The sequence below is a fragment of the Triturus cristatus genome, chromosome 2_1, assembly GCF_964204655.1.
Source record: "Triturus cristatus chromosome 2_1, aTriCri1.1, whole genome shotgun sequence".
Taxonomy (NCBI): Eukaryota; Metazoa; Chordata; class Amphibia; order Caudata; family Salamandridae; genus Triturus; species Triturus cristatus.
The window spans coordinates 286,392,195-286,405,728 of record NC_140581.1 but is presented as its reverse complement, the minus strand read 5'-3'; the positions used below and the strand labels follow the sequence as shown (position 1 = coordinate 286,405,728).

The 13,534-nt window shown below is 43.2% G+C and overlaps 1 protein-coding gene across 2 annotated transcripts in view; it reads right to left on the bottom strand.

Annotated features, from left to right (window-relative positions):
- Positions 1 to 13,534, bottom strand: part of EGFLAM (EGF like, fibronectin type III and laminin G domains) — a 699,898-nt gene that overhangs the window by 9,518 nt on the left and 676,846 nt on the right. For both annotated transcript variants that reach the window (XM_085631113.1, XM_085631115.1), the window contains 2 exons: positions 10,514 to 10,597; positions 8,692 to 8,795 (listed from right to left, as the gene is read on the bottom strand). In XM_085631113.1, coding sequence (XP_085487239.1) covers positions 8,692 to 8,795; positions 10,514 to 10,597 — 188 coding nt within the window. The remainder of the gene's footprint in view (positions 1 to 8,691; positions 8,796 to 10,513; positions 10,598 to 13,534) is intronic.

The window sequence follows — 13,534 nt, the reverse complement described above, 5'->3', positions numbered from 1 at the left end:
GCGAGATGGGCCGATAGTTCTTGAGGTTGGTGGGGTCAGCTGTGGGCTTCTTGAGCAGAGGTCTGACTTCTGTGCGCTTCCAGTCATCTGGGAAGGTGCCTGTTTTGAAGGTGGTGTTGATGGTGAGTTGCAGTTCGGGTGCGATGGCAGCCGCAGCTCTGTGGTAGAAGGGAGGGGGCAGGGGTCGGTGGGGGCCCCTGAGTGGATGCTTTTCATGGTCGAGGCGGTTTCTTCGGCCGTGATCGGTGTCCAGTTGGAGATGGTGGGCTGGCTGGTGTTTCTGGGGGGCGAGAGGCAGTCTGTGGTGCCTGGTGGATGGTCGATGTAGTTGTCGTAGAGGTTTTTGATCTTGAGGTGGAAATAAGTTCCAAGCTTGTCACATAGGTCTTGGGATGGGGTGATGTCTGTGGCTTCACTGCGTGGGTTGGTGAATTCTTGAATGACACTGAAAAGTTCCTTGGAGTTGTTGGAGTTGGCCAGGATTTTGTTGTGGATGAAGTTCCTCTTGGTGGCTCTGATCTGGTTGTGATAGTCCGTCATGGTGTCCTTGTAGGTGGTGTGGTTTTCGGTTGTCTTGGTTTTTCTCTAGTTCTTCTCCAGGCGTCTGCAGGTGCGTCTGGCTTCTTGGAGAGCGGTGGTGAACTAGGCGGCTTAGCGTAGCGGGGCGAGCTCGTCTGAGCAGTCGGAGATCCAGGTGTGGTGTTCTCTGGCTCCGTCGTTTGCGTCGGGTGCCCAGGTGTGGTTGTCTCGGGTGAGGGTGGAGTTAAGTTGCTCGTCGGTAACCTTGCTCCAGTTCCTTCGTGGTGGGCGTGGGGCTGGTTTGGGTGCCTTGGGTTTGTTGATGGCGAAGTGTACGCATTGGTGGTCGGTCCATGGCGGCTGCGTTGTGTGGCTGAATTGGATGCTGTTTCCTGCCACGAAGATGGGGTCGAGGGTGTGTCCTGCACTGTGGGTTGGTGTGTTGACGAGTTGTTTAAGTCCGATGCTGGCGAGGTTGTCACGAAGGATAGTGGAGTTGGGGTCGCTGGGGTTGTCGAGGTGGAAGTTCAGGTCTTCAATGAGTATGTAGTTTGTTGAGGCGATGGCGTGGGGTGCGATGAAGTCAGTGATGGTGGTGGTGAAGGGTGTTTGGGGGCCGGGGGGTCTGTAGACAAGGGTTCCTCGGAGTGTGGCTTTGGGGGTGGTCTGGATTTGGAAGTGCAGGTGTTTGGTGGAGGGGAAGGTTTCGCTGAAGGTGGTGAGGAAGAGGGTGCCCTTTTGGGCGATGGCGAGGCCCCCTCCTGGGTGGTTGGGGTGGTCTTTCCTCTGGATCTTGTATCCGTCTGGGATGGTGGTGCTTATGTCTGGGGCGGAGGATGCGTTGGTCCAGGTCTCTGTGAAACAGGGGTTTTGCAACTCATTATGAATAGCAAAAGGGGGGGGGCATAAAAAGGCGATCCCTTGCCTACTTAGGAGTCATAATGGTACGTATCAATGATTTGTAATAGCAATTGCAAATGCAACCCACTGATCGGATATGGGAGAAGGCACCCCTATGTCATTCCTAAGAGGATCCAGGCATATAACACATTCATAGATGGGCTTTGGGTCAGTAATCTGCATCTCTTGGTCAGTTAAACGTCATTCACATTTTGCATCCACCCATCACAGTTTATAGCATGGGACAATGGATCAGCTCACTTTACTCACTGGCTTCCTTCACTCTCAGTGACTGCACAAAGCCTGTGCACATTATTCACCTAAAAGTAGTTCCTTTCTCTTCAGTGCCAAACCTAGTTCAAAGTGGCTTTATTTCATTTATTTATATTAACTTTAAATACAGGCTATTTATTTTGCCTGCACTTTAAGTGTCTAATTAGATGGTGATTTATTTTCTGTCTTCTCTTTAAAATTCTGTTATAAAGTGTTTAAGTGACATTGTAAAAATTGGAAGAATGTGAATGCAGTGGTGGTGGACTCCTGTGCCTTGCAGGCTTTTGCAGTGAGTTGGAAAGTAAGGTGTTTCCAAAACTGTGCACAAGAGGTCACAGACCTCAACTCCACAGGAAGCGAGTTCCAAAATTGCGGGGCCAAGACTGCAAATCTTAGTCTCCCGTACTTCTTGCGTTTGAATGATGAAGTAGCCAGCAAATTCAAATGGGAAGACTGCAGGTCCCGAGAAGGAGTATAACGCTGGATCCTAGAAGAAATGAATGCTGGACTATTACCAGAGAGGGCTTTGAAGATGGTATATCCCAGCTTGAAGGCACAGCGTTTCGCCACAGGAAGCCAATGTAGGCTTTTCATTCGTGGTCTGGCGTGGTGTCATTTGGGCTGATGAAAAATCAACCTGGCCGCTTGGTTCTGCACCAGCTGTAAGCGATGTAATTGATATGCTGGGATACCAACACACAGTGAATTGGCGTAATCAACACTGGAGATTACCAGAGCTAGGATGACTAAAGTCAGAGCTTCCATGGTCAAAATTCTAATGATCTTCCTAATTCTTTGCAATTGAAAGAAGCAGGCGGAGACCACTGAGCCAATCTGGGCTTTCATAGACAGATCATTACTGATCACAATACCCAAACTCTTGGTAGAACCTGCTGAGAGTTGGGGATTTCCCAGTAATCAAGGCCAAAAGTTGGAGTTCCACGGGTTGGCTGGCCCACCCGTAAGGATCAGCTCGGTTTTATCAGGGTTCAATTTTAGTTGATTGCTATTCATCCATTTGCTGATAAAATTCAGAGTGGATTGAAAGTTGGACACAGAAGATGCCGATGAATTGATATCAAATACCAATTGAAGGCCGTCAGCGTAGTTAAAAGTTCCAACCTTTCTTTCTCTCAGGGAGCAAATCAAGGGTAGTAAGTACAAATTGAAGAGAAGGGGTGAAAGGGAGGAGCCCTGAGGCACCCCGCAGGTCAATTTCATTTTGATGGAAGAGAAATGGGCGAGGCGAACCACTTGAAATTGATTGCTGAGAAAAGAAGAGAGCCAAATTAGCGCCAGACCCTGGATCCCAGCATTGCTGACACGGTCAATCAGGAGATCATGATCGACCATGTTGAATGCCGCTGACAAATCAAGGAGTACCAAGGCCTGGGAGATGCCCTTGTCTGCCCCCCTTTTGAGCTCATCCATGACTGTAAGAATAACTGACTCCACTGAGTGTGCAGGTCTAAAACCTGCCTGATGAGAGTCAAGGAAGAGGGAGTGTTCGACGAAGGAGTTGAGAAAGTCACATAAGGATTGCAAGGTGACAGGTTTCGCCATGACTCTATCTGGTTTGGCAAGCTCGTCTACTATAGAAAAAATGTCCTTGGGCTTACTTGCCGAATTTAAGATTTTTATGGAGAAGTAATCTGCCTTAGTTTGAAGAATAGCGTTTTAATATTCTTTAAGCGGAGTTAAAAATATAACCTTCTTATCTGAGGAATAGTGGCGTCTCCACCTACGTACTGCTTGTCTTAGAGCAAGTTTCTTTGATTTTAAGTCGTCGGAGAACCAACCAGCATAATTATTATCCCGCAGGCAGGAGGTTTTGTGAACTTCAGCAAATCCACATTTTTAAGGATGATCGCAAAAAGTTGATGCAAACTTTTTACCCACTATATTAAAAGTGACGAATGCAGGCCGAACATTGTTTTCATGTATAGTTCAGCTTTCTCCATTTTATGACCTTGTTGACACTTTAGTGGTTCCAGTTGAAATTATAGCCTGTAGTCAGTGGCATTGGCTTAAAATCTGACTCAAAATGTTTTGTAAGTTATGTAGCCAATTGTTTAACAGCATGTTGGTGTGTAGGTTTGGCTGTCCTGGGACAGTCCGAATTGAGGGTGTCCTGTAGGGGTTCGGGAGTGGGCTTCCTTTAATCACATCCAATAGTGTGTGTAGTTGAAAGCTGTTGTGAATGAGAAGATCAGTGTATTGTTGTCTGTCTGTTGTGTGTGAGCTTTTTTTTTTTTTTTCACTCTGTTTATTGAGAGCTATCATGCAGTCGTACAATAGCATGGCAGAAAAACAACATACAGAAATACTTAAATGCATCTGCCAAAATATTGTAATGGCACAGTTAGCAGGCAGAATCACACATACGTTGAATTTACACAAGTCGGCTGACATATTGTCGTCAAAGGCAGGGTGGGTAGGGAGCAACGGGGGGGGGCACATATACTTCTGTGATATTCATTCCATTTTGCCCATACTTGAGACCATTTCTTTCGACACCCCTGGATACATAGACTGTTTCTTCTCTAAACATACACCAGTCCATATCTTTTTTCCATGAGGCCAGTGTTGGGGCCTCTCTCGCTCCCCACAGCCTGGTGATATTGCGTCTCGCCACCATATGTCCCAAGGTCGCCCACAGCTTCTCTTTGCTCTTAAGATCTGTCGGACCCCATATATTAAGTAAACACCTTTTGCCATCCAGGTCGAGTTCATGACCCAGCACTTCCGACATACCTCCTAGCCCCTCATCCAATAATGACGGATGATCTGACAGTCCCACAAAATGTTGAAGAACGATCCTTCCCTTCCACATTCTCTCTTAAACCCTGTGTCCTCCCCATAACCCATTCGGGCTAGGGCTGTTCGTGAATAGTACGTTCTATGTATTTATTTATTTGCAGGTTTTTATAGCGCTAGAATCGACTCCAGCTGGAGTATCTCTGCGCTGCTGACGGGATAGTCCTTTATCAAGAGTGGAAGATGCGGAAGTCACTAGATCGCATTTGTGAACAACAAGGTTTTAAGTTGTTTCCTAGACATCAGGTGTTCGGAGCAGGAACGAATAGCTACAGGGAGACAATTCCACAATTTAGGTCCCAACACTGATAGTGCCTTACTTCCGTGCCTGGCCTTCTTGGCACGCGGCACTACCAGTAAATGCCCATTACTGGATCTGAGCATTCTGGATGGAATATATGGAATAAATTTCTTTTCCAGATATAGTGGACCTTGTCTATTTAGGCTCTTGTGTATTAGGCAGCAAGTTTTAAATTTTATCCTTTGGCGGATAGAGAGCCAGTGCAGTTCTTCTAAAAGTGGCTTTGATGCTGTTCTAGGAGGGGCATTAAGAACAAGGCGAGCCGCAGTATTTTTTATTACCTGAAGTCTATTCAATACTCCCTCATTTGCCGAGAGCAGGAGACCATTGCAGTAGTCGATCCGACTCATAACAAGGGCCTGCACCAGCGTCTTCCTGAATTGGTCAGGCAGCAATGGAAAGACTTTACGTAGCAGGCTAATAGTATGGAAACATACGCCTGCGACATAATTCGTATGTTGTTTTAGTGACAAATCCTGGTCAAGGCGAATCCCCAAGTTTTTAACTATCTGTTTGGGCTCAGGTGCTACGCCTAGACCAGGAGGCCACCAGTCTGGAGTCCAGAGTATTTTCGCTTCACCGAACAGCATGACCTCCGTTTTACTAACGATACACTGTAAGTAGTTGGTGGACATCCAACTTGCTACAGCTTCCATGCCTGCAGAGAAAGATCTCCTCAATTCCGAGGTAAGAGTCTTAAAAGGGAAGAGGAGCTGCGTGTCGTCAGCATATGACACGGGGATGAAGCCAAATTTACGCATCACTCTTGCCAGGGGAGCCACGTAGATGTTGAAAAGCGTTGGGCTTAAACAAGAGCCCTGTGGTACCCCTTTCAAGACTTTTACCTCTGCTGAGCGATACGTACCCATGGTGACAGTCTGGGTGCGCTCAGAAAGGAAGCTTCTCAGCCATGCCAGGGCTTTGTTCTTAACCCCCACGTTCGACAACCGGTCAATAAGAATGTTATGAGACACGGTGTCGAACGCTGCTGATAGATCTAATAAGACTAAGATCACAGAATAGCCTTTATCTTGGAGCATGTGCAGGTCGTCCATAACAGACAGTAATGTAGACTCTGTACTGTGTTTTGGCCTGAAGCCAGATTGAGAATGGTCAAGGCCGCCCACAGTTTCGATATAGTTGGAAAGGAGTCTATTAACATACTTTTCTGTAAGTTTCCCCAGAAAAGGTAACAGTGAGATAGGCCTTAGGTTGGATAATTCGGTCCAAGCAGTGGTGGTATTTTTCCTGATTGGCCTGACTAGTGCACGTTTCCATTCTTTGGGGACAGATCCCATGCTCAGGGACAGATTAATGAGTTTAATGATCGTGGGACCTAGTATGTCAAATAGAGTGGGCATTAATCTGGCTGGAATAATATCGTCTGGACTACCACTTTTAATCTGTTTGACCAATACAGATAGATCCTCATAGGTAATGGAGGGAAAGGTGTCCAGAGTGTTTATGCCATGATCGAATTCTGTGTTTTGAAAGGTAGAAACTGTGTCTGTGGTCATGGCATTATTAGATACCACAATTTTCTCATAAATAGTGTCAATTTTATTGGAGAAGAAAGATGATATACCATTACAGAGCTGTTGAGACGCAAGTTCGATGCTTTCACATGCTACTGGTTTAACAAACGAGCTGAGCACCTGGTAAAGGACCCTGGGAGAATTCCCTGCTGCCGTGATTTGAGATGTTATGTGAATTTTCCTCGCACTCCGGATTGCTTTATGATAGCTGGATAATGAGTCCCAATAGCGCTTTCTATCACTCTCCAAATGGGAGGACCTCCATATTTTCTCCAGCTTCCTGGCTGCTTGTTTTAATGTTTTAAGGTCTTTGGAGAACCAGATTTCCTGTTTATTAGCAGGCCGAGATTTAAAACTCTTTATGGGGGCTATCTTATCTATGGCTGCTCTAGAAGCCGTTTCCAGCTTTTTTAGAGCACTTTCCACATTTTCTAACATAGTAACAGAGGGCTCTATAAAGTTACTGGTAAAGACTTCTTTATTAACTTTGTGCCACTGCCGTCGAAGACAAGGAAGAGAGATAGGTCTGTGCAAAGTGTTATTAGGGTAGGAAGAATAAAATTCAATAATATAATGGTCAGTCCAACTTACTTGAGTGGGAGGAGAACATGTGACTGCAGGGAATTTGGATAGAATCAGGTCTAATGTGTGTCCTGCCCGGTGCGTTGGTCCAAAGTTCCTTTGGGTTAGCCCAAGTAGAGAAAGATCATTTAACACAGACTGTGCCTCTTTGCAGTCTTTCAGATCACTGTGTATGTTAAAATCCCCCACCAGTAAAAAGTCCTTGTCAATGCTAATATGAGGGGCAAGAACCTCAATTAATGTATTAGAAAAATTAGTGCATGGTCCTGGGGGGCGATACACCAAAGCACCCATCTGAATGTTTTTAGGAGAATAATAAAATTTAAAAACCAATAATTCAATAACTGGCGAGCTCAATTCAGCCAAGATGGTACAATGAATGTCTTGTTTGTGTACAATGGCTATCCCCCCTCCTACCTTACTAGGGCGGTCCAGCCTAATTATTTTGTAGCCTGAGGGAATTGCTAACGTAATCGCTGGATTAGAATGGGGTTTGAGCCAAGTTTCTGTGAGAAAACAAAAATCAGGCTCACTAGTAGAAATTAAATCCCACACTTCTGATGTATGTTTGGGAAGAGACCTAATATTACAAAGTAGGTTTTTCCTTCCGACAACAGTTTTACTTCCATTTGTATTAACGCTAGCAGAATAGGTACTTTTATTAGGACAAGTCTCCTCAATAAATATGCCAAACTGAGCTCGACAAAAGCGGCAAGAAAATGGGCTGTCTAACTGGAGACACCTTCCCATCATACATTCTTGTAACTGATGTTGATTTCCGCCTATCTCATGAAGTACCTGTGCTGAATAGGTCATCCTTGGAGTCGGCGAAGATGGGTGGTCAGTGTTGTTTGGCCCCATAGCCCCTGGCCCCGTCCTGTCGCGGACGGGCGCAGACGGGCAGGTCTTTGGCTTGTCTTCGGCGCCGTCAATGGCGCCCCTCTGCGCGCAACCGCTGCGCGCTTTGACCTCCGAGGGGCTAAATAGCCCTGTGTGGAGTGATGTTAGAGCGCTAACCGTTCGACAGTTCCGGGGTTACTGGGCGTGTCTTGCTCTTGTCTGCCCGCCCTCCGCTCAACGGTATTGGCTACCGAGTCGGACCAGGGCGGGTAGGCTGAAACACCGAGCTAAGACAGAATCCGGCCCCCAGAGCCCCTCACAGTACAGAAATGAACAATAGGCTGTCCACTAAATAAAATACAACCCAAGATGAAAGTGGTTGCAATTATGCGTGCAAGTTAAAAAACGCCGCAAGTGATTTAAAAACGTATTAAACAATGCCAATAACACGCTACATATGCTGACTGCTCGATGCTCAATGCTCCGCTCTGACAAGGATTTACCTGACGCCAAGCGGAGTCGGGAGACACTGCCACTGTCCTCCCTTACCGCAAATGACCGGACCTCCTCGCCGCCTATGTAGTAGTTTAAATTGTACTAGCTTATGTTATGTGTGAGCTTATCTAGAATGTATGTTGTAGGGCACCCCATCAGAGGAGCAGCCAAGAATCCATGGAGTTGCCACAAAGCACGGTGTGACTGATTCAAGGGAAATAAGGAGGACAAAGAATAGCATTGAGCTCAAACAATATAGAGAGTTCCTCAAACTCAAGAGGCAGGTGCAGGCTACTTTTATTAAGTGGTTGTTGGGGTCCGAACAAAACTACAATTTAATAGTAATACTTCTTTGATAAACTTTTTTTTGCCAATTTCTCTAAGACTTTGATAAAAGTAAATCACTGTCATTGAGAGGTGGACACTTACCAACATACAAGTCTCCATTGATATTTAACTGGCGCATCATTCCTGGTGATTTTCCTGTCCGTGCACCATAATCGTCCACAGTTACTTTTCCTGATTGACCATCACTGCAATAGAAATAAAAAGGTATTCATGACTGCTGATGGACATGTTCTTTACACCCCTCTTGGAACCATACTAAGAAATTCACTATGGAACAAAGTGAATAAAAAAACCCACCAAGACTACATTATAATGAAATGCCAAACAATGGAATATTAACTTGAAAAAGACAAATTTGTTTGAACTATTTCACTGCCACTAAAATGCATCTTAACAAAAAGAAGGTTAAAATCCAAAATAAGATGGGGAGAGTTGTACGTGGTTACTAAGTAACTGTGGTCAATAAATCTGCCTGTGATAACTAAAGACAGAGAGACAATAGAATAACTACACCCATTAGGAATAGATGCTTATCAACAATATAACAAGAAATAATCATACAATCTCTTCTGGTGTGGGTCCAGGCGGAAAGTGTTGCATTACACAAAGAAGACACGTTATGGCTAAGAACATACCCTATTGCGCGACAATGGGACTCCATACTGGTAGCGCTACAACTCACTGCACTAATGGGTGATGGGGATTCCATGGGCAGGGACTAAGGACACGGCTAGAAATAAACAGACCCAAGCCCCATTACTGCGGATGCACTCGATAGGGTGCTATGACGGTTCAGGGGATCTAAATGTGTTAAGTGAAATTGTATATGTAATACACTCTATTGACGTGGCAAAATACATGGGGAGTTTGGAGTGTAGTGGGGATCGCTAATGTTGAAGACCAGGGCTAGACTAGGCAACTTTGTTATATTAAAGTTTGAATTGTTGGAGATAAAAATCTCTGGATTGCAACTGTTCAGACATTGGGCAAGGTTGACTCAATTGATGAAACCCAGCATGCAGACTCATATGAGGAGACTATTAAGAGGTTAGAAATTCAGATCGGTATAATGGACATGCCTACACATTTTGCATGGAAAAATGTTATAATGATGCATGTTTCTGTACCAAGATTGCAGTCTGCTAACTGTTGAGCAATGTCATGAGTTGATATATTACCTGTATAACCTGATTTTAAAGGAAAAATTCAAAATGCTAATAAAGAGATTTAAAAAAAGACAAGCGATAATCATACATGCATATTATACAACGGGCAGGCTTTTCTTTCATTACTGTAGTCATATTAGTAATTTCAATTTATAGCTGATGCTGAGCTATGGCAATCTAGCCTCAAATAAAAGATGTTCTTCAGAACGGAGGATTTACCAGACGCTATTAGCACCTTAAAAATGCAACACAGTTGCTTTTGTAGTACTTCTAAATCATGTTTCTTAGCTTATTTAGATACAGTTTGCACTAATATGTGTCCACTGAGTACCACTTTATAACATGGCTGCAATTGAAGCACTAAAACAGCCAACTGCAGAGCAGCTAGATCAGCGGTGAAGCAGCCAGGGACGAAGTCATTCATTCTGGCTCCCTTCCTTGATGGAAAGCACTGTGCATTTGCCCTGTCCTGCCTCCTTATTCATTAATGGGGTGAGAGCACAGTGCTAACCTGCAGAGGACAATTAACAGGATACAGTGGGAAACAACAACCACAGCAGCAGTAAGGGAGCTAAATGATGTAAGAGTTATGCACCAATCAAATTGCAGATCATATGATTTGTATTCCATTTGCTTGGTCCCCTTTTAAATAGTGGGGTTGTTGTGACATACAACTATCCATCGTATAATTGATCATTAACAAAAAGTAAAAAACTGTTTAGAAACAGATCACGTACCGAACGGCTTTCACTCGATGCCACCTTCCATCATTGAAGGACCCATTGACCCAAACTGTAGCAATGCCGCTTCCCAGATTGTAGCTGAAAAGAATAGTAAGAGGCACTGATAATGACATCCCTTGCTTACATCAATCAATTGAATGACAATAAGATACAGAAAGTCCTGAAACAGAGCAGCATCAGCTATCCTCGTCTTACAAATATCCTCGCCTTACATGTAGACCACCAATCTTCCCTTTCAGTCTGGGCTTATTTTTGTAAAAACATTGCATTAGCATATTAATGCCAGATTCATTTATTCCAATTGTGTTACCTTATATGAGGTTTAATCTAATATTTCATGCTTTATAAGTGTATTTAATGCAAACACAATGAAAATAATCACCTCTGCAAGCCTGTGCTCCAAAAGTACAGGAAGAGTGAGTAGCATAGGATTACCAGCAAGGTATTTGCATTTGTAATTTTAAGCAGTGGTCAAAATGAAGGACACTCTTGGTCCCTCACAGTAAAGCACTTTTCTTTTGACTTTGATTTCGGTTTTACAATGCTCTTTATATAGAACTGGACACCTTGAGCATTGACATATAGGTTTCCATTTTATATCTTAGATAACAGGGACAATCGTTCTGGAGCATTAGATGTAGAAATATAGTACCTTAAAGGGACCACAGAGTGTACAAAACAACACAAGATTGTTTATTAAGAGATGCAGACTGCCCAGTCCTGGTAACACATTTTTTTGCAGCTAAAAAGGTATTGCTTTGTGACAATTTTTCATTTGGGTTATATTCATTTCTCTATTTTCTTTAGAGTGAATATTAATGTTTTTCCAATTTTTCCCTTTCTGCATGTGTGGCATGAATTGTTGCTCAGCATCAAATGTCAAAACACTCCAATGCAGACAAATCACAAATTGGATAGTTTGGCAATGAACATCTTTCTAATACAGTTTTTAAAAATACTTCTTTAGAATCAGATTGGATATTTTTTGGCTTGATTTACCAAGGATATGAAAAGTAAAGCAAGTGAAACTTTGTGGTGGTGACTGAACATATTAATAGACACACGGTTACTCAATACACATGAACTGAGGCAATTCGATAATCCACCAGGCATTGTAGGATTGAGGACATATGACTCTGTGCTGTTTGTATGCAAGCTGTAGATGACGACTCTAAGGAGGGCTTTCTCTGAACACCTTCTGCAAGCTCCAGCCCTGGGCCATGGCTGTCTGCTTATGTGAAATAATGTAAGCAAGTTTGTACCCAACTCTCGGTGCTAATGTGTTGAGAAAATACAGTGGGAGTCCTGTGTATACTGATAACAGTAGGAAAGCATAACCATTCAGGCAAGGTTACAAGAAAGTCTAATACCCAAATACTAGTACCCAAACCAGCTCCAAGGTACTACTCTTTAGATAAGTCTCTCGAGTGGAATATTTACATTTTTATCTAGAAAGGTATCATGGACATTCATTAGATAATCAACCAATGAACATTCTAGCTAATTGGAAACTTAATGGAACTGGTTCCAAAGCATAACAAGAACTGCAAAGTAAAAACATTGCGCCTTCAACACAAAACAATTAGAAGGGTGGGTTGCTTTGTGTATACAATGCATGGCTAAGATAAAGAGTTAATTTAAATATGTGGTGATAATGTGTACTTTTTAGCTGTAAAATATTCCCTCGTGCATTTCAATGGAAAAAGTCAATCGAAAGAAAGTGAGGATGAAACACTCCTGTGGTCTGACAATGTTTCAAGCAAAGCCCAGAAAATGTTATTGTTGCAACCCAATATAATTCATATTTAGTGGTAACCATGAGTGAAGAGCTGTTGAAATCGCAGTGTACATTCAGAATTCTCACTCATTTGCCTTAAAAGGAATATCCAAATACACTTTGCTGTATGGTGTAGAATTCTCAATTAAATGCTGTTGTTGGTGAAGGAACATGGGTAAACCAGAGGGAGGACCACTGGAAACAGCAAATGTGAGTTCATAGAAGAAAATGTGATTCAGGCATGAAGAAAAACAAACAGACCGGAGCAAGGAATGGTAACTAAGGACATCCATGGTAAGTTCCTTGATATACTGAAGCTAAAAAATGCCTGCCACAAACCAATTCTCATTTGCACTCTCTCAAGACTTGAAAACTGACTTAAAAATGTCCACCATCTTTGAATTGGAAATGACATTCTCAATTCCTAAGTTCTGTTTCCAAAATGTCCTCCACCTTAGTTTGGGCACATAGAATGTTATTTCTTGTGGTATTCTATACTTATGAGCACTAATTCCTGAAGTATGATCGAAGTAGCGATACATTGAGAAGGCATGGATTTAAGGAAACAGATGTAAACCTCATGACCTAGCCTCCAGTGAATTGTTACCCATCTTTGATTAGCCCTAGTAAGGAGTTCTCTCTCAGGGTCACAGCAGGTGAGCAATAAGGCGTGACACTGCATGCAATTGGAAGCAGATGATCCAGTGGGGGCTGGATCATGGCTGTCAGTGGGATGAAGAACAGGAATCTGAGTGAAATTAAAATAAAAAGAGATGGAATGGGTGAGTGAAAGGAATATTTTGTTCATCATTAATGTGACATGTTTTTGGAACAAGGTGAAACTTAACTTTTTGCAGAGGGTTACTGTAAAGTGTGTCTAAACGTAAGTGTATACAAACTGAGAGTGTGGATTGAGGAATAAAATGTTATTTTCAAAGCCAATGGGGCTTCCTACAAGATCTCTCTATATTAGACTGCATCTCTTTCTTAACACACATTTTTCACAAGCATACAGACGTGAAAAAGATCAAACTCTATGCTGTTTATTTTCATTTTTCATCAGCATTCAGCAAACATTTCTTAAATGTCATCCCAGCCCTGTACACTGAATAATCAACCCATGTTCGGATAGTCTTGAAAGGAAGGTTTACCAACAAATACCATACAATAAGGTACGTTAAACAAGGCTGTATGAAGCTTCCTGTATCTTCCCCCTACACATAAATGCCCTTGGTTAG